This window comes from Gallinula chloropus, assembly GCF_964237585.1.
Source record: "Gallinula chloropus genome assembly, chromosome: 2".
Lineage (NCBI taxonomy): Eukaryota > Metazoa > Chordata > Aves > Gruiformes > Rallidae > Gallinula > Gallinula chloropus.
Genome location: NC_140086.1, coordinates 115483913 through 115511086, shown reverse-complemented (window position 1 = coordinate 115511086; position 27174 = coordinate 115483913). Strand labels below are relative to the sequence as shown.

Here is a 27174-nt window from a genome sequence, read left to right as displayed (position 1 = left end):
CAAAAATAGGAAAAAGACTAATATATCAGAATTTAATGCATAGGCTGCTTCTCCCTAGAAGCTTTTATGCCAACATTCATAAGAAACACCTAAAATTTTCATTCAGCACTAAAGAGTCCACTGGCCATCCTATATAATTTCAGAAAAAGACAAAGTAAAGGGTATAGAAAAATTATAGTCTCTGTACAAATTTTTAAATAATTACATTAGGAATATATCTGGTCCAATAAATCCAATGAAATTTCAAACATTCAGCTAGCCATGCTTTGAGTAATTTGCTAACGTTACCAGTATGACACCAAAGGCCATGTCTTCTAACCCATTTTATATCTCTTCTTGTGGGGAGACACATTGTAATGCCATAGTTAAGGGAGAATTGTACCTCTTCAATTAAAAGGCTAAGAGAGTTGGGATCATTCAGCCTGGACAAGAGAAGGTTCCGGGTGGACCTTATAGCGGCCTTCCAGTACCTGAAAGGTGCCTGTAAGAAAGCTGGGGAAGAGCTGCTCACAAGGCTATGTAGCGATAGGATAAGGGGTAATGGTTTTAAACTAGGAAAGGGGAGATCTAGGTTGGATATCAGGAAAAAGTTCTTCAATATGAGGGTGGGTAGATCTCTCGAACAGGCTGCCCAGAGGGTAGTGGAGGCCCCGTCCCTGGAGACATTCATGGTCAGGCTTGACAGGGCTTAGACCAAGTTCAGCCACTAAAGATGTCCCTGCAGGGGGGTTGGACTAGATGACCTTCAGAGGTCCCTTCCAAATTAACACATTCTATGATTCTACATCAATACTTAGGTGATTCTGTGATCTTTTAGCTTTTTATAAACATCAACACAAAAATAAGATGTGGCCAGTTTCAGATGGCCATGCAAAGCTTTAAGTGAGGACAACCTCAGTTTTGGTCAGTTTGGATACTGAATGTATCCCATGTTAATCAAATTTTACTTCAAACACCATAGAATGTGCTCCAAGGCCAAACGCTGAATACAACGTTATTTTCTCATTCACTGACTACTCAGAACTGAGATAAATTTTGTAACACAAGCTAGAATACAAATTCCAATTTACAGACTGAAGATAACAGTATCACTGGTATAATAAATATAATAAATATTCTTTGAATACTTAAACAGCTCTTTAGACATTTTCCCCTCTTCTTTTTTTTTTCTTCCCATTGAGGTATTTCTTTAAAAAAAGGCACCTTAAGAAACCCTTTTTAAAAAATAATCTCCATTGTCTCAGCTTGTGTGTTAGAGTAAATAAGCCAGTAAGAAGCCAACACAGCTGTTCTTACCTATTACATCAGGACAAACTCCGCTCTCCAGTCTATGCTTCTTGTATAAGTTCTTCAGGACTTTGGCACTTCCAAAACACTTAAAGCGGCTTTTGACATTATTATAGTACCAATCCAGAGACTGGGTCCTTAGGAGCCTGCATCAGAAAAATAAACAACATTTTTGGCATGATTCTTCAACAAATAAGCTAAACAGTTTACCATCCTTTCATGTAAAAGAAAAGGGTATTTTAGGCCTCTGAGCACAAACATATTAATCTTTGAGTACTTCTTTACTATTTGTATTTTGCATGTGTCCAGTATAGTGAGGAGAAAAGAAAGAGGGTAACTCAAAAGCAAATACCTGCTTTGCATTACTCGAGATTTTTTTTTGGTTTTGCTACTATCAAAAGCGGTGCTCTCCCCTTTTGCATTACAATGCCAAAGCTACAACCTTTTGAAAAATATAAACAAGCCCTGGAACAGCACAGGAAGGTCTAAAACCAGCCTTTATTTGCACAGATCTACACATAATGTAAGAACATTAGCCCATCAACGCACTGAAAAAACCCAACATTTTCATAAAAATGTAACACTGCCTTTATTTGGGGAAACCAATAGAGTAGACAGAGTCTGACTAGAGGACCTCAAGGCAGAATGAGCTGGATGAATTTAGCAGCAGGCAGACAACCTTTCTTGGGGGGAAGGACTCACAACTACAGCTTGGTTTCTTACACAGCATCCAATAATTCATTCTAATGGATCTGTCCCCAGAGTTCGTTTATGTTTACAAAGCCATGAGATACCATCACGCTCTGTACTCTTTTCCATGCTGGCAATGGACCCTTGCTCCTTCCTACTGTTACTTCAGTACCTGAGTGGAGAGAGCTGTATTCCCAAGCAACACAACCACAGGTTACTGCAGGGTAACTCACAGCAGACCCCTGTGCCTCCTACCAAGGGTCTCACTGAAGAGGGGAATCCCAGGGTTCCACCTATAAATTAAAGCTGACTTACCCAAAAGCCTCCAGGAAGAGAAATAAGTCTGAGCCAGTGAACTCTGTGTGCCTGCTTCCCTGTTTGAGCCCATTTGTTCCTCCTGCATGTTGCCACAGTAGTTTATTTTTAACTAATTTGCATTTCCTTTGCAGGAATGAAGGTATTTTTGTAGGACATGAAAGCATTCAGACAAGTCAGTATTAGCAAGGGCTGCAAAGGTAATTTCCCCTCTGTAATAATCATAAAAACAGGGGTCTTTGAATCAGAAGTCCTATGGAGCTTGATACATAACTAAGCAGAGAGATGATTCTTAACACCAAGATTTTAGAAAACGAAAAACTAAGGTTAGCGAGCAGTGTGAATATATGATGGGTTTTTACCACCTCCAGACTTGAAGACATTCAGATTATTCAATTCTGTATTTTTAATTCTTATTAATTCTTTACCCAAGTGACAGGTGATAGGATGAGGGGGAATGGCCTCAAGCCAGGGCAGGTTCAGATTAGACTTGAGCTAGGGAGCTGCTTTGGCAGGGGGGTTGGACCCGATGATCTCTCAAGGTCCCTTCCAACCCCTATGATTCTGTGATTCTGTGACATCAGGAAAAAATTCTTCACTGAAAGGGTTGCTGGGCATTGGAACAGGCTGCCCAGGGAGGTGGTTGAGCCACTGACCCTGGATGTATTTAAAATACGGATAGATGAAGTGCTCAGGGATATGGTTTAGTAAAGAACAGGTATGGTTGGACTCGATGATCTTTTCCAACCCAGTAATTCTGTGATTAAACCTGGGATTATAGGTGAAAAACAAAACCAGAGCCCCGCTGTAACCTTTAGATTTATTTTTCCTTCAGGGAGTCCGGACTTTTCATTATAAAGTGCAAAACAAGTGACAATCCACAATTTTTGTTTACCACGCACCATTTCATAAGCAAATAAATTCTTGCCTATTGAGAGGCTACCCGTGCAGTTCTCACTCCACGCTGAACCTCAGGTGGTACTCGATAACAAACAAACCCACTGAGCCTGAGGTTTCAACTACATGCTTCCAGTCTGGCTCTGGATTTTTTGAGTTTCAGTATATCGCTAAAAAGGAATATTCACTTCATGTAAAGCAGAACATCATGATATAGTCTGCTTCTCTGCCACTACTGGAAAGTGTTCAGGACCAAACACCAGCAGTGGGAAATTAAAAGTAAAAATCAATGAAGCCTATCATATTTAAACTGTGAACGCTTAAAGTTACATTAGTTGCTCTACTGAAGACAACTGAAGGAAAAGTACATAGTGGAAGAAAAGCATCTTTTTTCTTTGTGCTGTATCAGCAATTAAACGTAGGAGGGATGTTTACATATAGTCTAAGAATATTAGCCCTCTACTATCTATTTGCACAGTAATATCCCAAGCTTAACTACGGTTCCCAGGAGGCAGATTAGTTTCAATATTCTGCATTCTACAAATACCACTGACACGTGACAAAGGCAAAAATCCCTTTTTTTCTGGAAAATATCCTTACAGTGCACAGACAGCTGATGTCTGATGAAGCTCAAGTGGCTGGTGATAGTGCCCAAGCAATGGGAATCATGCCTAGGTCTCTCTGGGAGTACAGAATTTGTGAATTCCTACAATGCTGCCACCAAGAAACCTGTTAACAACGACTGTCCAAGTCCTGACCTGCTGACCAGGGCTTGGCTGCTAGCACTGGGACGAATCTGAATGGAGGCAAATTTCTCTCCCAAATTCACACTTCTTTGGTATTTTGAAAACCTGCCTTCTTTCTGGGCAGGGACCATTTCCTTGTGCAAATTTTGACAGAAAGGACCAAACACAATGTCTTCTGCTTGCTGGATTAGATTCACTTCTGTCCACTGAGTCTCTACAGGTGCTGGTAGTGTAAGATTTCAGTCAATAGCGCAGAGTCACAAACAAGATGGATAAAATTAAGCCTGCACATCTGGGTTAGAAGTGTCTTAACAGGAGGTATTGGCTATGAAGGAGGCCCTTCTGCTCAGGGAACACAGTGTACTCCATCCACACTGTCCACAAAATATTGTCATTGCGCTATCGCCACTGGTGGACTCACAGCACTTGAGTCCCCGCTTAGGGACTTTCAAGATCCCTACCAACTACCTTAGCACGCTTAACAAGCAATCCCAGCTCCACTTGCTCAAACCTGTCATTTTTTTGGAAGCCAAGTAGACTCAGTTCTTAATATTCAGACTGAGTGACAAGGTACCAAAAGCAGAAAGACAACTACCTCACTGTACAAACTGTATGAGTTAAGATAGTTATGAACGCTGACTGGCAACTCGGGGAAATGAGAGATGGGACCCCCCGAAAGCCTGCTTCCCTATCTTCTTCCCCATGCAGCCATGTTTCTCTGTCTCTGATCAATACTGTTTCTGTAAAAACAGAAAGCTTTGCAACTAACACGATTTTAGCGACAGGCTTTGTGTTTGCAATGATACCTTTTTCTGCATGTGAACTCTGGGAGAGCCAAAAGGATAGGAGATTATACATCTCAAAACAACAATGAAAGAAGAGATGCTTGCCTCTTTGTACTAAGTAATCTGGTGTAAACACAAGATTTGGGATTTTTTTTTTTTAATTTCCTCATTGCTGCAGGATTAATGCTTTGTGAGTAATCTAATCATCTCATGCTTCTCGTCTATGTGTTGGAGAGCTACCAACTCCAAATCTATGCCTCTGTCCTGCACACGTTTTATAGCAGATAACAATGCCTCCTCTAAAGCTTTTCAGCCTCTTAACTTTCAGATAAGTCACAATGTCCCTGCTGATTCCTCCTGGGGAGAAAGGATTTGGAGAAAGGAGTAGTTCTCTTATATATACTAACATAAAAGACCCACTCAAAGGATAAATAAGAGCATTTTCAAGTTAGGGCAAAATCCTTTAATGTTGACCCGTATTTAAGAGCTACGTTCTGCAAAAGCAGTCAATGAGTCCAAAATAATGAAAGACTTTGACAGCACTAGCATTAAGCTGTAAAAATGAAACACTTCCCTTATTACCTCCAATAGAAAGCATGCAAGTTCTCTCCATAAAATCAAAGTTCACACTTGCAGGGTATTAGTTGCATGCATTTTAAAGAAGCAGGAATGCTTGAAGCCATTTCCCTCTCTGTGCTGTAAAGACTGTTGTCTGTATTTCTAAATAGTCTTAAATGCTAAGGACGTTATTTATGTTATATAATATCGCCATGGAGTTGAGCTGCATTTTGATGTGCTTCTGGCAGAGAGGATTACTGTGATTTCAAAATTCTGCCTTACTAGAAAGTGTGAGAGCTAGACAGATGCTTTTGGTTTAGTAACATTAAAAGTTAAACTAGTATTAAAAAGCCCCTGACTGCTTTTCGGTTCAGCAATATGTTTGCATTAATCAGACAGCACCGTAAGAGCAATGGATATCCAAGATCTTTACAAGTGGTTTTCAGTACACTTCTTACCTGCACTACCCAAATCCTCAGTTTTTAGCCTTCTCCTGAGGAAAAAAACAAGGCACACCAGCTGTGTTGGGGAGTGGGGACATGAGACACCTCTCATTATTAGTGATGATCACAAGAAAAATCATGTGAAAGACTCCACTCATGCAGGATTATAACTATTTATTACTCAATACAGAGGAGGTTGTTCAGTGACTGATTTAACACTTCAAATTTTTTGTCTTTTTCTTTTTTGTGAGGTTTTATTTGGTCTAAAGGCAGTATAAAGCTCCAGCAGCAAGTAATCTTAGTAAGGTAGTACCACCTTAATGTTCATGACCTTAATTCTCTACTCATAACACAGGCGAAACAACAAGGAAGCATTTTATACCAGCATTTTTCCATGAACCTTAAAAGATATTTTATCCCAAAGTAATTTGAAAGAAAAAGTTTTTCACTATGAGGGTGGTGAGGCCCTGGCACAGGTTGCCCAGAGAAGCTGTGGCTGCCCCCTCCCTGGAAGTGTACAAGACGCGGTTGCAAGGGGCCTTGAGTAGCCTGGTCTAGTGAGAGGTGTCCCTGCCCATGGCAGGGCATTGGAACTTTATGATCTTTGGTGTGTCTTCCAGCCCTAACCTTTCTATTATTCTATGAACTTGTCACGTACAGAAACTAGACTGCAGCTTAGTCTAGTTTTCACTTCCAGCTCACTGCTTCTTCCATAGTTTTGTGCCAACAGTCAGGCCAGCAAACTCTCCAGGCCCCGCAATCGTACTCCAAAAGTAGAGTCACACACTTCACCTGTACACCAGCAACTGTACAAAGGGTTGTACCAAATGATTAATTCTTTTGAGTTCACCTCCAAATCAATCTATCTATCTATCTATCTATCTATCTATCTATCTATCTATCTATAGCGAAACAACAGACATGAGTTGCATGTGCCTGGCTTGAGGCCCTTACATTCACTTCAGTTGAAGGTGGCCCTGGAGTGCCAGTTCTTGAGGTTGATCCCTTTCCCCTCACCCATAACCTTTGCCATCTTTCTACTGGGAGAACAGGAATCACATTCTAGGCTAAATGACACAATCTGTGGCATCGCTGCAGCCACACCAATTCTGTCTGTGGTTCACAATGTGTTAAGATGTTGGAAATCTGATTTTATGACCCTTGGGTATATGACAGTGTTAATAATCACAGAGTAAATGTAATTTTTACAGTTCCTTTTATCAGGAAGAGGTGTTCCTTCCAATACTCCTTTCTTCCTTTTAAGCTTGTTAAACTCATTCCTGTGCCCCCCAATTAGCCCAGCATTATGACTGCATTTACTAGTAACAAACGTGGGCTGGTTGCAATTTTCATTATAAACTCAATTTGTTGGGGTTTTATAGCTTAGCTGGCAGATGTTCCCCATGGTTTTTACTTCGTAAAACAGGAAATAATAAAAAGGACCTAATAACAGACTCTCTAAAGTAATGTCCATTGTAAAAAAGGTCTTCATTAAACAGCTGCTTAATATTCTTGAATGTGCATCAGCAGTCCTTAAATGCAGGCATTCAGCAGCAATATCTCAGGCAACTGACAATTAGGTAACAACTAACCAAGCTTACAAATAACCAAATAAAACAGTTTCTGAAAATAACTTTCATGAGGCAGGGGGAAGGCTTTAAAAATTGTTACTCCGTGCTTCTCCTGCTGTGCTTATGTATTCCAGAGGCCCTAGTGTAACTTCCAGCCTTGGGTCACTCAAGATCTGCATTTGGCAATTGGCTGGATTCAGCCAGGAAGGAAGTTGCTTTACAGTTCTCGGACCTGTTTACTTTTGAGAATGTGATTTTTTTTTTTTAACAGTAAGTAATGAACATTTTAAAAAAGCCAAACAAGCCCCCCTCTGAAATACAGGAGTAGGTAGAGACCAGAACTGCTGTTCTGGGGGAAGACTCCAAAACACAGCGCCATCATATCAAACTGAAGAAATATTAAAGGATTAAATCTTCAGTGGACAAGCAACATCACTATCTAGTTTTGATGCATTCAAAGCCCTGCCAAGGCTCCTTGAACCATCTGCAGGCTCAGCCAGGAGTGAAGAGGTGGATTTGGGAGCCAGAGGAAGACTGCCTGCTGTGCTGTGCATGCGCTGGGACACCGGTGGACAGGACTGCTCCAAAGCAGACCTGTGAAGCAATGTCGCTGGGCTGAAGGCATAGGGATGTGGCTGTTAAATATCCTTGTCTTTAGCCACCCCTAGGCAGGTGACCGGTGCTGTAGGACTGACATCCCTGAAGCCCTGGGGAGCTGTGTGTCCATCACCCTCTCACTGCACTGGAGCATGGCTGGGAAACTCCAGCTAATCCAGATGATGCCGTTTCAGGCACACTGTCTGCCACAGGCCCCCGACATGGGCTGTCTCCCTGTATTGACCTCACATGAAAATACAAAGCTCAAGGCCCTTGTTTCCATGTCCCAGGCACTGAGTGGCCTCAGCTGAGCGCTCTGAGAGACAATTAAGATTTAGCCTGTCACTTCTTGTTTACTCCAGCTTAGAGTAAAATTGCTTCAAGCTCAGCATCCTGAAATATTCTTTCTCTGCCAATAGCAATATTTGCTTTTTCCCTTGGGCTGGTGTTTTAGAGCTTCTAATGTACTGTACTTAATAAATTACTGAATTAAAGTATTTCACTTTCTTTCAGTTTCAGTGAAATCAAACATCCAGGTTCAAGAATACAACTCCACCTTCATTCCCTTCAGCATCAATCAGGCCTATAGCACACAAACAATGCACACATGAATTTGCTCCCAACACCCAGTTAGCTAAAAATCAGACTTCAAAATAATTGAGAAAGTTCAGTCCCCTGAAGCCACAAACAGGAACTTCCATACATCAACCTTTGACCAAGCTCAAGTCATTCAGAGGGGACTTTCATTCTTCTGATTGCTTTGCACATATCCCCTGCCAGTGAAAGGCAGTTGGTCACTCCTTAAGAACAACAGCTCCTAACAATTTGGCCCCGAAGGCCACTGTTAACTCTCTGTGACACTTCCTTCCCAAGCTTTAAGTTGAAATCCTGTTTATTTTCCTCTAATGGCATTCTGCAGATCACTTGTGGCTTAAGAAGTGCTGCTCCAGAAAATTTCTTCCTCTGATTAACCACAGCAGAGGGCTGGCACCTGAATTAAACTGCGACAGAAGAAACCACGACACAGTGACCCACGCAGGTGCATCACAGGAAAGGCTACAGCAGCGCATGATGAATGTTAGGCTACACAGTCAGCAAAATCTAAGTAAGAGCAGAGGAGAGGCCATCTCAAGTCAAAGCATCTATCCCAAAATGAAAACTGCCCAACCCAGGGAAAACATCGACTCTGTCTTTCCTAGAAGTAGAACGAAATAAGTCTCCCTGTACATAACAGTGAAATCATGACTTGCCTGTGCCAGCAAAAATGAACCCAGCCCAGTTCTGGCACTGCAGTTCGCAGTATGTTAATTATTCAGAGAGCTCAAACGACACTATTGTACTATATTAGGGATTTCCAAAAACAATGCATCCTCCCAACCACTCAGTGAGAAATTCACTGCCCCGGTTTGGGCTTTTAAATTCCAACACGGAGCAACACACAAGAAATAATAAACTAAAGTCAGCACAGAGGGGGAAAAAAGGAACTTTTTCCTAAAGACAGCTCTATGTGCAACCCTCAAATTAGCTTACTCCCTTCTTTACCTTTGAAATCAGGACTCAAGAAGTCAGGCATGAGAGGAAGACAGTTGGTTTTACACAGAGAGTCTTGATATGCTTTCTGAAAGGAAGAAGGACCAAAACTTGTAAGAAGTTCAACTACCCCTGACTCCTGGGGGAAGTACTAACGCATCTGCCACTGGGGCCCTCTAAACCAAGCCTTGGTGGCTTCCCAAAGGGAGATGCCAAGGATTGCTCACTGCAGCATGTGCCAAAGTGCAGGAATCATGTGCTGCATTGTGCATTGGGCCACAGTAAATGATCATAACCCTCCCTTAAAATATTTTACAGGCTTATAAAACTAAGATCATCAGCCATACTAGTTCAAATAGAAGGTTCTACTGGTCTCTTACTCTGCCTCTGATCACCAGCAGATGCTAGGAAGAGATGACAGGGTGCAATTGTTCTTTCTACGCACTCTGCACGTGTCAGCTCAGGACTCCATGTTTGACATGACAACAGACCATCCTCAAATGACACTGTTTGAGGGACTCATCTTCTACAAATCTGGCTTTACCTCAACTAAATCTAGGCACACTTTAGGCTTCCTCAAAGCTCCTGGACAATAGAGTCCACAGCTACATGACATGCAGGTGCATTTGGGACCCACACTCCCAGCGGTAGCTTAATCATTTAATCTCCATTAAAAGAAACTATGAGATTGTTGATATTTAAGCATATGATTTAATTGTTGGAAAGTAATCAGCATGTAAGAAACCATGAGGAAAGCATCTACCTTTATCAGCCTTTTTGCAAACAGGAAGGACAAGGTACAGGTGTCCCTCTCAAGTAAATAACAGACTTAACTAATGTTTTATTTTTTAAAAAAAGGAAAGAAAAGAAAACAAAAGAAATTAGTGTTTGCACCCTGTATACTAGCAAAGCAACATTCCTAGCAGATCATATCTAGACTGCAGTTAAATGTTTGCATACATTTGCTGACAGACATTACAACGATTAACCATTGGCCAGATGCAGACACACATAACTTGATGGTATTGGAATTGACCAGCCCCTTTTCAGTGGTCTATGGAGACAGGACAAGGGCAATGGCTGCAAGTTGGAGCACAGGAAGTTCTGCACCAACATGCAGAAGAACTCTTTCACAGTGAGGGTGACAGAGCCCTGGGACAGGCTGCCCAGGGAGGTGGTGGAGTTTCCTTCTCTGGAGATATTCAAGACCCACCTGGACGCCTATCTGAGTGATATGTCGTAGGGAGCTGCTTTGGCAGGGGGGTTGGACCCGGTGATCTCTCGAGGTCCCTTCCAACACCTATGATTCTGTGATTCTGTAAGGATCAGTGGTATATTGCAATCTTCCAGAACTGATGAGTTCAGCCAAAGTCAGGCCCATAAAATACAAGAGATCCAGACCTGAGATGAACACACCTGTAAACTCAACTATGTATGGCTATGGCTCCCATAACCCAGTCAGAGCATTTATGCCCTCAAACTCTCCTTGAGAAATGCCAGACATGACATAGAATGCCTTAGGTTGGAAGGGACCTTTAAGTACCATCTAGTCCACCTCCCCTCCCCTCCCCCCCCCCGCAGTAAGCACGGACATCTTCACTAGATTAGGTTGCTTGGAGCCCCATCGAGCCTGACCCTGAATGTCTCCAAGGATGCGGCCTCTACTACCTCTTTGGGCAACCTGTTCAGTGTCTCACAAACCTCGGAATGAAGAACTTCCTAATGTCTAATCTAAACCTACCCTGCTCTAGTTTAAAACCACTGCCCCTCATCCTATCACTACATGTCCTTACAGTCCTCCCCCAAGAAAGGAGGCCTAAAGTGTTTAGGCCATGTACCGCCTTCAGTTTAGATTTACACCTTTTTTTGGCATTTACACCCACACATGCTGCCATCTAACAATATATTTTCACTTACCCAGCACGATGTGCGTGCTTCTCCATCACCATAGCTTTCTTTTTTCGGCAGTCATGTGCACACTTAACTTACTTTTCCTATGAAGCTATTTGGGTCTTTTCTGAATTTTACAGATTTCCAATTATATTTCCCCAGAATTGAAGAGGTTCCTTTGATAAAGGGTTACTGCATCAAGACACCTCACTCTCAAACTTTCTGCAGGGGATAAGGTTGGAACAAACAGTGGCTGAAGGTAGGTCAGGTTCAGTGGGTTTTGCACCTCACCCTGAGTTAAACTTCTTATATGAAAATGGTCAGGCTAAAAAAGCCCATGGCTTAACTTGGGCACAAAGCTATCATTCTGGTTTGTACATGAAAGCTGTGAGTACAAGTTCAGTGAGGACCATTTTCAGGTCTGTTGCCCAAAGAGGATAATTGTCCTGCAGCAGGTGAGGAAAACAGACAATACCAGGTGCAAGCGGAGTTATGGCTCAAAACCTCAGTAGAAAAACACAAATGAGAGTAGAGCATGTCAGCATTTAACAGAGCTATTTTGCCTTGTATTTTCCCTGCAAGGTTGTATGCCAGGAGTCCTTGGCTCACAACTGAATCCATGTTTGGCGTATTAACCTGACCTGCTGTTTCCAGGAAGCATGTTGTGTTTTAGTGTAACTCAAGTGAAAATACGTATTTTACAGCAGTGATGAAAGTCGGTTTTTATAAAGAAGAGGGTTTTCTAACGTAGTGCTCCTCTGTAATTTAGCTGAATGTAAACACCATGGGTGAAATCATGACCGTGGAGAGTTAACAGCAGTTAAAGCAATGACCTAAGAAGGGGCAGGACCTCTCTTCAGGCATCTACCAGCAGTAAAAGATGTGAGAAGCCCTATCCAATACTACTCCTGACAGTATCCCAGCAAGAGCTAACAAGCTTTTGCTGTAACAATATGTTTACATGGATGTTTGCCCTGTCTTAAAGCCATTAGTGAATATTATTTTCCCAGTTTTGCTTTGTAATATGCACATCTGTGACTGATGCTTATTTATTCAGAGATGACTACTGAACCTAAAAGTTCAAAGGGCTGCATTGCAGAGAGCTTGTGGTACAAGTTACTGCTGCTTTCAAGCCACTCTGGCAGAGCCTCAGGCCATGACAGAAATGTGATCACAGAGGTGTTTCCCCTTGTCCCACAGATGATGAGCAATACCTCCATCACTCCCAGCAGCTACATAGCCATCATGTTCTTACTGACTGCCGATGCTGATGAGCTCCCCCAGCCACCCACTTTGGTTGTTTTCCTATCGTAATGTTGAAAGGTTTTTTTAACATTTAAGCCAAATCTTCCTTGTTTCTATTTAAACAAGACAGTTTAGGATGCTTGAGGGTTTTATTACTCCTATTATTACTTTTTTTAAGGCTAAATAATCCTATTTCATCACATTTTCTAGCCATCTGATAAGTCCTACTGGGTTGTTTTTTTTTTTCCCAGGACAAGTTATAAAAAGACCCAAGGGGTCTATATCTTTGCTCAAATACAGATCCCAGACCTGGTAATTTGAGGCCTTAGCAGTACTCTCTCACAAAAGCCAAACGTAACTGCCAGGTTACGAGGTAGCAGACTATGGATGAGATCCCGCTGAGAGCACCAGATATGCTGCACTGATACTGAATCTGGGCTCCGTGATGCTCTGAGTCACACATCCATCAAAGTCTCGCTAAGACTTGCAGTGTGGAGCTGCCAACTCTTCAAAACGAAATATCCTCTTGAACTAAGTAAGGGTATTTTCACTCCAACTTTTCTTTAAACTGACAATTACATGGATGATACTTTCAGAAACAAGACTTGCTGGCAGATACACCAGTGGGCTAAAATGTCACATTTTTTTTGTGGGAGGAATCCAGGCACTTGGCTGTTACATCTTCTTATCAACCAGCAAATAACTGTCCCTGAGAAGAAAACCATGAAACCTGTTATTCAGAAGACTACTTACATCATATCCACTCCACCTGCACAAAAAGCCCATCTCTCTTCATTTTACTCCTGCTGTCATTTCCAGCCTCAAAAATTACTGCAGCCAAGAATGGTCTGTAGTCCTTGTCTCAATCATGTGAATGGAGCCCAAGAACTCGTCACCTTCTTTTCTCAACCCTCCTAGATGCTTCATTCCATGCCTGGAAACCACTTCCCTACCACGCTGCCAAGTTTTTTCCTCTTAAGCTTTTCATTAAAATGTGTATCTTGACACAGCTGAAAAACACTACCTCTCAACCCTGAAGAAACTTAGATAAACAGCCATTGGATATTCATATTTTCTCCTGGAAAGAGTTCAGCAGAGGGCCACAAAGATGATTAAGGGCCTGGAGCATATCCCCTATGAGGAAATAATGAATGAAATGGGGCTGTTCAGCCTTGAGAAAAGAAGACTGAGAAGGGATCTGATTAACGTTTCTAAATATCTGAAATGTGGGAGACAAAGGGAAACGGACAGCCTCTTTTTAGTGGTCTGTGGGGACAGGACAAGGGGCAATGGCTGCAAGTTGGAGCACAGGAAGTTCTGCACCAACATACAGAACAACTTTTACACAGTGAGGGTGACAGAGCCCTGGGACAGGCTGCCCAGGGGGATTGTGGAGTCTCCTTCTCTGGAGACATTCAAGACCTGTCTGGATGCCTGCCTGTGCGACCTGTCCTAGGGAACCTGCTTTGGCAGGGGGGTTGGACTTGATGATCTCTGGAGGTCCCTTCCAACTCCTACGATTCTGTGAATCTGAGATCCTGTGATATTTGAAACTAAATTGAAGCAAGTCCACATCCAAATGCCTGTGTAAAACCTGGAACACTCTGAAACTGCCAATATGGAACATTTCACATTTTTACTTCAAAGTGCATTTTAGAAGGATATTTTAAATTACAGGATACATTCATGACATTTATGTAGGTATACATAAAAATCATAAATAACCAAATAAAAACATCACCACTGAAACAACTCCTTCCCCCTTAAGCAGAAGGAAATATTTTATCTTATCTGAATCCATTTTCCTCCAGAAATTTAATTTCACATGATTTTTTCTACCTTAACTTGCAATAAAATACATTTTCAGTATCTCTGTATTTTTCAAAGAGAAGAAATTCTATATCCTGGTTATCTTCTACTGGATGTCTTTTCAGGCATATCGTAAGAATTAACCGATACTGCATCATTAGTAAATTTCTGACACTTGCATGCACACAACATGCTGAAGCAAAATACAAATAAACATTAATCAAACCGTATAGCTATGCTAAACACAGATTTACTTTACTGTCATTTTTGTATCTACTTGGTACAATACATTGGTTTTAATTTTTACTGCAGATTTCTAAAAGATGACAGGAAACAGGAATACAAGTCCACACTGATAGTACCTCAAAATGAATACATCCCACTGTTTTCCTTAAGAAACAACAACAGCAAGAGGTATTAATACGTTCTCAATTGGAGAGAAATTAATTTCCGGCTGTGCTATGACTACAAATATATTGTTTTGCACCTTACCCTCTGACGTGAAGGAAAATTCATACAGAAACCACATGCAAATAAACTTCAGAATGCAGAGAGCAAGATCTAAACACTCTCAGCAACATTTGGTCATTCAACTCTGTGATAATGAAACAAAAGTATTTGCAGTCAAAATACAGCTGAACATAAATGGCAACAAATAAATGCACCATTCACCCACATGAGAAATGTTTTGCTTTACCACAGCAGATACCAAATGAAGCAACAGAACATAAAGCCACTTTAATTAGTTATTCAAATTACCTAATTGAAGACTTTTCTTTCTGGGAACTTCATTTTTAATCCACAGATTCTTGAAAAACAGATGAACAACCAGAAAAAAAAAAGTGAGGTCGATGAAGCATAAAAATTTTCACAAAAGAGATATAAACTCAGCTCCATCAGAAAAAAATACCAGAGGATAAACCATGCAAATTAATTCTGTAATCCTGATTAGAAAAATACACAGGGCTTTTAATATAGAGCTCAAAAACGCCGAAAAGACAACAATCCTCTGCTTTAAGGTCCATTTCTGTTCTTGTATTGGGAGAAAACTGTGAGCAAACAGCTGCAAAATGCCGGTAAGGATGAGAAGATTCATCACCACATACAATCAAAGAGAAAGTTGGAGTCATTTCAAGATTATTTAAAAAAAGAGGGGGGGGGGGGGGAAATAAAAATTCCAACAAGCCAAAATCCTTACAACTTTGCTGGGGAGTAAAAAGGCATGATTTCACTTCCCATCTTTTGCACTGGTTATCTCAGCCCACAAGCCCAACTTCTGCTAAACTAGGCTGCACTGTTTTCTCCTGGGAGCTGTGCACGCAGCAACTCCACCACCCCCTTCTGAGATGACATGCATTTGTAGCTTCACGATTCCACAAGCCACAGAAGAGCCTAAGAAACACGCTGTTTGACTAGGGCTACTGCCGTGTTATCCAGCAGGAGTGTGACACCTCTAAATCCACGTCCCACGCAGGTCCCTAGCTGGGAGTTGTAAGGAATGTATTTCCTTGCCACTCACCCATCCATTATAGTACATGGAGAAGTGAGACAGTGATGCTGCACTCCCCAGATAGCAAACTACCCAGACCTGTTTATCCAGAGATTTCATTGAATTACGGTAGCAAACGAGCTAAAAGGGGAGTAGCTGGCCAGCCCCAGAAGGTCATCTCAGTCAATCACTGGAGCCAGGCAAGGAAGGACTAAGCGAGGGTATCTGATGCTCTGCAATGTTACTCTCTACTGCTGTGTGCAAATCAGCACCCTGAGTGCACAACGTGTGCCTCCTAAATTCCTCACCATTCCGTTTCTGCTTTTGCAGGAAATAGCCTCCTGTATGCTGTGGTACTTACAATGGGAGCTCTATTTGATTAAGCCTTTAAAACACACAGGAGGTGCTTCCCCCCCTTCTTTTTTAATAATTTGTTTTTTCAAACCAACCTCAACCTCATCGTTGCTGTGTTTAAAACGGTGGGGTTTTCCCTGTTGCACAGGAAATATTTTTAGTTGGAAGCTTTATTGTGCAAGCTGTCCAGCAGTCTGACAAAAGCTAAATTCCAGCTTATGGCTGAAAACCACAGGAAAAACTCCAAAGCCTTTACAAATTATACAAATGAGACTTTAATCCCAGCTGGCCTCACTAACAGGGGCTCTACATCTGGGCACACATACAAATGTACTTTTCATATGGATTTTCAGCTATTTGAATAATGAAAAATAGAAAAAAAAATCCAAGCCAAACCTCTATTTTTGTAAATACTTGTATCACAATATTAAAAACCAAGCAGTCCTGCAAGCACAGATTAGCCAGCCTGACAGAGAAATACAGCTGTTTCTCAAAACCCGTCCTGCTCTCCAGCAAAATTATCTGCTGTCTAGAGGAGGATTCACTTCTCTAAGAAACAGAAAGCTTCAGAGCCAAGCAATCCTCCTGTCTTCTCCAGAGCAGGCTTCTTGTCACCTGCACAAGGCAGAGGGGCAGCCTCACAGGGCCACCCAGTTATGGTAAGATGCATTTTGTATATGATATCAGCAAGTTTGGATCAAGAGCAACCAAGAAAAAATGGAAGGAGCTAGAAGACACAGTATATGAGCAGGAGGGGTGGAAACAGAGCTGCAAAGCTACCTGGTCATGCACACAGTGATGACAGTGTTCCATGGGTCTCTGAGTCCCTTAAGTGCTGGCTTTCAACAGCTGGTAGAGAGTGGCGTGCAAACATCACAGCCCTCCTCAGCTACATCAACAACGTTCATTTGAGATGAGCTCCTACTTCACTCACCAAAGAAATGCACACTGTGGATTTTCTAGTTCCCATTAAACTGGGCTAAAAATATGGTGGCTGAAGAACAGATGTTACTTGACTGAGATGCCCCTTCCTGCTTTAATTGCATGATGTGTCACTCCCACAGCTCTTCACAGTTTGTTAAGGCAAGCCCACAGAGGCAATTTTTTAAGAATAAGGAAATCAAGCTCTATCTAGCAATTTTCTAACCGTGCTGTTTAGGCCCTAAGTGAATAAAGGGATTTAGTGCAGACTCGCTGCATACAAGCACTCACCATTTCACCTGGCAGTGGCAGAGAAGGTCCCACTGCAGTAACAGAAAGCATCATTTCCCAGGCACCTCTCCTGGGTGTCGTGACCACAGGGAGAGAGGGGGCCAACATAAACTATTTGTAATTTCTCAGACATCACACACTCTGCACCACGCACCAAAAGGGAGGGAATACAGGTCTCTTATCAAGCCGAACTCCTCCCACAAAGAAGAGAAACTTGACAGCGTTTTGAGGAAGCTATCCTAGCTACTGGGGTTTCCAGCTCGAGCAGGCTGGGTGGATGTCCTGGGAACTGCTGGCTGTAAATGTGGCTCAAGGTGTAGGCTGCCAAATGGCTGCTGAGCTTGAGTGGATTTGAGACAGTGTGTGTGTCTGTCATTCTGTGCATGTAAGGTGGACGCCTCAAAGAACAAATGAAAAAGTTCTTGCTCTCTGCACATACCCAGCAGGCTGTTGTGGGAAGTGGAAAAGCCCCTGAAAAAGAAACAGTTCTGCTTGTTGAGGACAAGCTGCGAAAGCCAGAGAAAAAGCAGAAAAGAGGGTTGTTTAGAGATGTAAATTTGTGCGTCCTTTAGCAGGGTGGTGGCAAGATGTGCTTTGTCATGTTAAGGAAGGTGCAGACAGAAAGATGCGCCTGGGAAAACCTTTTCTAGAGGTCCTGAAACCTGGCTCGAGGCTGCTGCGTCAGCCACGGAGAGGGTGTAAGAGTTTGCTGGGTTGTTATTAAAGTTGTCTTTGATCCACCACAATCGGAGTTCGTGCCTTTCAGTGCGCCACAAATCGCGCCCAGCGTTTGGGCTTTGACAGGACTCGCTGTCGATCCGGTGGCACAGCTCAGCTGAACTCAGGGGAAGAACGCTGAAAGGAAGCCTTACCGGCGCGCTCAATTACCTTTCTCAGGACAAAGGTCAGCACCTGAGAACTACGGGGATGAATCTAATCAGCAAGATTTTAAAGGAACATGGGAAGAAAATGGATAGTGAAGAATAACAACCATTTTTTTCTTTGGACTTTTATAACAGTTGCAATATCATCCAGAAATCTGGGATAAAGTTGGGGTCAGTCTTTGGGACTGTCCCACTAAAATGGCGGCTGGTTTGTTAACCTCTTGGCAGGTCACTGTCGAGCCCTTAAAGACGCATGTTGTTTCTTGGGTGGGTGAGGAGCAAAAGAAGTCTACGCTGCCGTCAGCACCCCTCCCTCCCCCCCACCCGATGCCCCCTTCCACAGACTGTACTGTAAGACCTTCTAATAATAATGATGCTGATCTGGATGATCCATTTGATCCAGGGTGGATAGACCTCGAAAAGGAGCCTGACTTGTATCCCCCAGACTTGCACGATAAATGGGCAGCTGTAAGAAAGTAAGCGAAGGCGGCGAGGGATGTGGACACTTTGAGTGCCTTCCTGGTAATATACACTCCGGAACGAGAACCACAATGGGAGGGTCTTTTCTTACAACCTTATAAAACACCTTAGGCGTATGGTAACTGATCATGGACTTGATGCTCCATATACTACCCATTTGATACAGTCTCTGTGTGATAGTTCTGTTTTTACCCCGCATGATTTTAAAACCATGTTTCGGCTTATTATGACTGATATGCAATACACTATGTGGGAATAAAAAATGAGACAGCTTGCTAGGTCTCAGGCTGCAGAAAATCAGGCGCTGGATCAGCGTCACCCTCTGAGGGTTTTTGATTTAAATTTGTTACTAGGAGAAGGTGATTATGGCACAACTGCAGCTCCAGCCAAAATCCCTCCTGAAGACTTGCAGCAGATCAAGCAACTTGCGCTCCGAGCTCTTAAAAGCGTTCCTGACACTGGAGGACAATGTTTTGTCTGTAGAAAGGAGGAACCGGGGAAGCCATTTATAAAATTTTTGGATAGGCTTAATGATGCCTTACAGGAGCAAATTGAGAATGAGATGGGTCGGGATTATATATTGAAACAACTCGCAATTGAAAATTCTAGTTCAGACTGTCAAAAGGTTTTGCGGCCCTTGAAAAACCCCAGTGTTGAGGATACGATTACCGCGTGTATGGATATAGGCTCCAGGCAACACGAGTTGTCTGTACTTGCCCAGGCGTTTGCGGCAGCGTCAGTCAGATGGCAGCCATGTTATTCCTGTGGTCAGTATGGGCATTTCTGAAAAAACTGCCCAAAGACAAGTGTAGATCAAGGTGTAGGGCCGGGTGTGTGCCCACGCTGCCACAAAGGGCGGCATTGGGCAAATCAGTGTAAATCCAAATTTGACAGACACGGCCAGCTGCGTTGCCTTTGGCGGGAAACCCCGTGTGGTGCACGAGGTGGGGCCGCGCTGTGAGAAGCAGTCACCCACCCCGAGCAGATGCCTTAAGGAGCTGCCACTGCTTGTGCACCGGCACCGCTGGTAGCGCCGGGGTGGGCTAGGCCGCCTCAGCAGAAAGAGCGGGCCTTTGGGTCATGAAACGGCGGGATTATTAATTGGGAGTTCCAAAAACTATCAAACCAGATGATGGCCCAGGTTGTATAGCACATAAACCACCGACGTTTCTCAGAGCACTGAGGAGAAAAACATGTCACGGGCATTCCTCACTCTCCCAAATTTGTTAACTCACCAGTCTTGTTTTTCAATGTGCGTTGGCTGTTGGCAACTCTCATCCTGCCCCTGCCCCTTTTTCCTGCCATTCTTTTTTCCATGTTCTTTTTTTCCCTTAGGAAAACATGAAAGTGGGATAAATGATTTGCTTGCATTGCTGAAGACAGATTTGGGGAGTACTGGAGCAGGCAGGCAGTGCAATGAGTGCATTAAGAATGTCCTCAGTGTATGTGCTGCTCCATTAACATACTGACCTTCTTCTAGGAGGTCAGGCTAGAAGAAATCACCAGTCCTTGCCCAGCAGGTCCAGGGATGTGAAAAGCTAAATGTAATGCTAAAATATGATCACATAGTCGGTGCAGTTCTGTATTTTCCCTGTTGCAAAGACAGTGCAGGTGCTAAAGGGATTTCTATTACAAACATACCTGCGGGGAAAAAAATTTACTGACCATCTTTTAAGGATGGTGTTATGGATAGTGCAAACCCATTTTCAGCTAAAATAAGTTAAAAATTATTTTGGACCCAGAAAAAAACACAAAAACTGAGACGCAGAACATATTAGAAACCAGATTAGTCTCTATGGAGTTAGATGGATACGTTAAATCTGGCAACTGTGTAATGGAAAACGGAATGATTATCTCTTCTTGATGGGAAACAAAAGATGTATACTGACTACTCAACAGTGTTTACCTTCAACTTTTCTTTTAGTTATGATGAACTCCCATTTAAAAAAAAACAGCAAACACCTCTCTCATTTTCTTCAGAAATTCATTTTTGAAAAAATTAGAGACCCCAGGGGATAGAAACACCAGGGAAGGAGGGAAACCAAACAAAAATTAGAAACAAATAAACAAACTTGACCTGAATTTCAAGATGGGAAAAAAAATTATTCACTCTGCCAGTCCCCAAAAAGAAGAAGTTGTACCAATATAAAGCATTCAGAGTATCTACCTGCTCCCAGTATGTTAAGGAAAGTAATAAAAGGATCTACATTCATGGGCATTTGACTCCTGGGATGAATCATACCCTGAATAACAAGAAGTTAGTACTGCTGCTTTAAAATATTTTGGTTTTGAACATGTAATCCAGCTACAATATTAGTTAAATAAGACAACCTGAGGTAATAATATTAAATCCTCTGCAAGCCGCAACAACGGGATTATTTATTGAGTATACCTAAAATAAAGTCACAGGTAAGAAAAAGAGATTTTCCAGAAAGAGTCTAGAAACACAGGTAAATACAATAACTTGTTTTGTAAATAATAACAGAAGTATTTTTCAGATCAGAGCTAACTGTCAAATCCTGCAATACGATATACCGTCCAAGTCCTAATCTTCTGTCAGATGAAGTCTTTAAGGGACAAAGTGCTATAATTCTACAGTAGGTGAAGAAGCCAATAAAACTTTTACATATATCCTATTTCATACTTAATTTTATATGGATTTTTACTACTCTTTACAATCAGTAAGTATATACCATATATCACAGTTATTTGAAACCTACTAGCTCACTGAAAATAATGCCATTATCCTACAGCAGTTAAGATCTCTGAAAGGAAGACGACTAAAATATCAACAGGTAAATAAAAGAAATGCCCAAATATCCTTTAAATCCATTTTACAGATGAAAAACCAAGACACCAAAAGACTTGTTTCCAGTTATTTTGGAAATCTAGCGTGTTCAGAAAGGAATTCAGACATCTTGACTCTACAGCCTGTGTTTTCAACTCAAGTTGACCCCTCTCCCCTCTGAGGCATTAAATGTTTGTCTTAGAGCTCTGGTTTTTGTATCTGCAATTTGTTCCAATTAAATAGTTCAGATAAAAAAAACTTGAGTCAAAGAGAGAAGGAAACCAACGCTCTCAAAATCTTTATGCATGAAGAACTGTGAGCGAGATCAAAGGGTCGAATAAGGCAGTGTGACAGTGCATGCAATCCCCTTCCAAATCCACTAGACAGGCAGCGTATCTGAACTTGGAAACTGCCTGTAGCCAAGGATTTGCAGATTGCTTTGTTAAGATATACAGCAAGGATTATAAATGCCTGAATACAGGATGACAGATGCAAATCTCGAAAAGTGATCATCTGCATTAAGCCTGTTTAGCACTGCTTCTACAACAACGGCTACAACCGCTTTGCTTGCTCCTGTATCGGAGAAATAGAGACATTCACATTCAGCAGCCAACAAGCCACAAACACGTATCACGTATCTCAGCCACCTCCCTTTCTGTAAGCCCGTGCTTCCCGTGGCCCAAACGCTGCACATGTTCTCACAGGATTTTGGATGACACAGAAACCTATGTGCCCACACCTATGGGCTTCTTCACAGCTTCTCAAGACTGCCTCGTTCAGGAAAGACCATCATTGGTCAAAAGCACAATTATCAGCAGCAGGGCAACATCTTTTAGAAATATTTTTGGCCAGTACCAAAAATGCCCTGCATTTACTGAGACATCACAATAGCAGGAGTTAGGCCAGCTTAGCTGAATGCTTTTAGGTTTGGGTTTTTGTTTTGTTGGGGTTTATTTTGTTTATTTTTAAATACTTATTTATAAACAAGAACAGAATTCCAAGTGTAGGTCTACTGGAAGCTATTGAAAATTAGGCTAATTTGAAGGCTCCACAAAGTAGGAGACTGCATGAAAAAAGACTAGCTTCTTCCCATCTTCACAGAATCACAAGGTTGGAAAAGACCTTTGAAGATCATCAAGTTCAACCATTCCCATCCTAAGCTAAACCATATCCCTAAGTACCTCATCAACCCTTTCTTTGAACACATCCAGGGAAGGTGACTCAACCACCTCCCTGGGCAGCCTGTTCCAGCCCCTGACAACTCTTTCAGTAAAAAATTTTTTTCTAATATCTAATCTAAACCTGCCCTGGCACAGCTTCGTGCCATTTCCCTTTGTCCTATCTTCTGTCACCTGGCTGAAACAGACCATCTTGTCCATCTAAGATCCAGTGTCACCTCTGAGTCCACCTGCAGCACGCTATTCTGGGTAAAAGCTTTCACAGCAGTCTCTGATCCTTTTTGAAAGTAATACAAGCAGCAGTTGCTGCATATCAATGGCAGCCAAACACATCCTCCACTATACCAGTAAAAACATACTTGGGAAATTAACATCGGGGCTCTGATGTAACTCACATTAACACGCAAATTCAGCACAAATCAGCCACTGTAAGCCGCTGGTCAGTACGTGGAGATAACGAGGATAGCAAGGCTACCCAAGAAGCAGCAAATTATGTCATACTGGGCCATATGGTACAGAAAGAGATTGGAATAGCCACATCCACTTTAACCAGTCTTTTTCAGAACCCCCGTAGCTGTGCTACAAGGCACAGGGAGGGGACATACAGCCTCACAGCACCGCACGCCTGCATATGTTGTCCAGCACCTCCTTAGGGCTGTGGCAGGTCTACATACACTGCTTTGGAGCTACAGAAGTCTCACATTCAGGACTCCCAATGTTTGCCAAGCCAAACTACTGCAGCCATTATCACACCACTTCAGCTGGGTTATGTCCAAACTATCCCTCACTCAGGCACCCTGCTGACTGGTTACTTAGTACAGTAATGAAACTTAATTCGTGGAGGAGCATGTTTCTTCACAGAGAAGCTCATTTCTGTTAACCAAACCTCTGATAGCAAGGGAGCAATATGTTGCTGCTTTTGGAATTGAGTCACTTCAGTAGGAGGACAGGGAGGATGAAGAGAATATTGTAAGCTTTTTTCAACATTAAGCCCTCAAACACATCATAACCCAATTTGTACGGATGCCAGCCACTCCTTTTGGCAGACTGCATGATGTCTTGTTGTATTCTACAGCCAATTTGTTGACTCTAATTAGCCATTTGGGAATACAGTAAGAAGAAAAGCGAAATAAAAAAATAAAAGAGTGCACAGTGCAAGTTACTATAGTGGGACACACACTCTGCCATTATTACTTTTCCTAATGTGGCCAAACGTAGGCTGCATCCAGCTGTTTCTTCAAAATCAACCATGGTGTGAGGATTTTCCTGGGTGGACTCCTGTGCAGCCTAGCAGGGGGAAATCAGATATCAAGGAACACCTTGCTTCTTTTTTTTCCCCTCCTGATTATCTCTTACACTTTGTTTCAAGTTTAATAGCAACAACCTGGGCTGCTCTAAATTATTCAGTCCCCAAAAACACAGAGAGAATACTACCATGCATAAGCCATCTATTCATTGTGGCTTAAAACACAGATCAAATCCAAGTTCAGAAAGTTTCAGGACATTTGAGTTGCTCCTCTAAACACACCCCCTCCCCCCATATTCTAGGATTTTCACCCTTTTCTCCAGTAACACATGAAACAAGCTGGTGGTGTTAATGCACTAAATAACCATCAAAAATACTTAGACAGCCACTATATTCTCTGACATAACCCACCAAAGCATTTACATCAAATCCCACTGATTTTGATAGATTAATTTGATAGATTAATTTTAAGAAAATAAAAGGCCAAAGAGAAAAGACTATGATGATTAACAAAGAAAAAACAAGAAGCATGTGTATTTATTTTTTTCTCCTCATACCCAGGCCTGTTTCAGGGATCTTTACACACAAAGTCCCAGCAGTAGATAAAAACTTTTCTGGGGTTTGCTATACAGTATCCATAAGCTTTTCCTTTACAAACATCTTTTGGCACCTTACACCCAATTTCTTTTACTTGGAGAAATTAATTTTTCTCACAGCCAGAAAAATGATAGTTTATCACCTCCCTTCAGCCGTATAGCTGGATGTAGGGAATCATATCATCTGCAAATTGCCTGTTTTGGTTGAAAGTGAAGAAAAAGCTGAACTCATCTAAGGTCCTCAGCTGGCCTTTATGTCAATGAAACTTCAGCTTGCAGCTATGACTCTCCCCTGAAGCTTTCCCCAATACCTGCCTGCCTGGGCTCAGGCAGCATTGCACTTCAGGAGTGGCATCCCACTCTGTGATCTCTCACAGCTCCATGGGTGCTCCTGTCTCTCTTTAAGTCTTCAAGTGCAAGATCTGGGTACCACTTCCCTTTGTGATCTACGGCTAGAGTCATGGTATCAAGGAAAAGCAGCTTCTCCTCTCCTGTATATATCACGAGTGGGTAGCACACACCTCATATGAGACAATAGAAAAAGGAAGTCTTCTGAGTTCTCTTTCAGATGTTTCTGAGGGGTATTTTGCAACCTCTGTTCCTGTTACAGAGGATGGAGATGTAGGGCAACAATCACAGAAGTAGGAATCGGTGCACCTAAGGCGTATGGATAAAGCACTTTGGCATGAACATCCACCCTGAAATAGTTTCTGATTAACTTCAGCATGGTCAACACTGCCATCCATACTTTCCTCAATGTCCTTCAACCCTTCCTCCTTGCTGTCTGCACTGTCTAGTGCCACACTACTCTGACACATTCAAAAATATAAACAGAACAGCTCTCCCCCCTTCCACCACCGCATTTCCTGTTTCCTCAAAACTCGGGGGTTTGGGTAAGGACAGCTGCTACCACAGCTTTCACCACTGCACGGAGTACCTCAGTGGCACAAGCGGTTACAAGACACCTGTCCCTGCTGGAACAATTCCTCATCGTTTCTTTCTCAAGAAGAGCAAGTAGCTGCCTTTAACAGAGGAGAAGAGAGCGCTGCGAACTTGCAATGGCTTTGGTGAGAATCAAAATTAAAATGTTGCAAACTCTCATGAGAGTTCTCACAAGCCACTGCTGGGCACATCTAAAACCACAGAGAATGCACAAAGTAATAAGAAGTTTAATTATACACTTTGTAGTAACTGTTCAAGTCTGCATGTTGAAAATACAGTAGCGAGAGATGACATTTGATTTTGAAACCCGAACTCAGAACAGTTAGGCATGCATATCTGTGTGCCAAGTTATTTGCCTTTCAAGCAGAAAGAGTTCCCAAGGGATATGATATTTATATTGAAACATTCAAATTTACACAATCACAGTCAGATTAGACACAAAACACTCAAAAATCATGAGCTATTACACAGGCTAAGCAATTACTGTGTGCAGAGTTCCTCTCTTTTCTCCTAACTTTTCCTTTCACCCTCTTCACAACTCTGGCACACAGCAGCACTTCAGCCAGGCACAGGCCAGTGCATCCGCTCCAGCTGCAAGTCTTGGGCCAGCTCACAGATTTTTGGCATGGCCTGCAGGTGATTGACAGCAGCTGGCTGGCATACAGCATCTAGGCAGTGATCAGATGGTCGGTCTAAACAGGCAGGCTTGCCCGTTCTGGCCATCAAGCCTAGACTCAAGTCCAACACACACGATAGCTCTCCCTGATCCTGCTACCCAAACACGCTATGAATGCAGAAAGAGCTGTGGTCTTGTGGTGGGTACAAGATGTGGGCACGAGGCCGTATTTGAGGTGCAAACACAGAGAATAATTGATAGATGCAACTGGCTTGCTTTTGCTTGTTGTGCATCCCTGCCCTAAAAGATTTAGGGCAAACCAAGCTGTACATTTTTACTTATTTGTCAGTGTCACCACAAGCTACCCCATTGTATTAGAGCTCTTGCAAAAGATGGGACTATATCAAACATCCCTTCTCCTAGGGAGAAAACGCAGCGAGTGTGACTTACAATAACCTAAGTCTTGGGAAGTCTTGCATGCCTTTGTGTGCTTGTCCTAAAAACTCTGGTACTATGTCGAAACTGTCCTTTTGTTTGGGAGAAAAGAAAGAAAATGGTTTCACTGTGCAAACAAAAACTAAGATCTGTAAGTTTGACTCAGGGGTTGAAATCCACTCAAAATTCTGCATTATTTTCCGTGCCCCTTGAGTTTTCCTTGAAGTCCCAACTCACAACAGTTAATGCTTCCACCTGGTTCAAGCTCCAGTGCCAACAGCGAGACTAACATGCTCTCAGCAATAGGCAGGTATTGTGATAAAAGCAGAATACAGCTTCTGGAGCATCAGAGGGGTGAGAAAAGTGCTTTGGGTTCACCTGTGCGCCACTTCTTTCTCCATCCCCTCATCATCCTCAATCTAATTCTTCTACAGTCTAGCTCAGAAAGGGGTATCCAAAAAATCCCAAATCCTCCCTCAAAGCAAAATCCATGTTTGAAGCTTTATTTCTGTGCATTACACCCACTATGCCAAATTCACATCAACACTTCAGCCCACCAACACCCTAGGCCTAGCAAACCCCAGTATAATT

The 27174-nt window shown here is 42.4% G+C and overlaps 1 protein-coding gene across 1 annotated transcript in view; it reads right to left on the bottom strand.

The window, feature by feature from the left end:
• The window catches only part of MYRIP (myosin VIIA and Rab interacting protein), a gene marked incomplete at both ends in the record, with an annotated part of 220500 nt that overhangs the window by 50326 nt on the left and 143000 nt on the right, over positions 1-27174 (bottom strand). The window contains one exon of the mRNA XM_084280293.1: positions 1297-1433. Coding sequence (XP_084136419.1) covers positions 1297-1433 — 137 coding nt within the window. The remainder of the gene's footprint in view (positions 1-1296; positions 1434-27174) is intronic.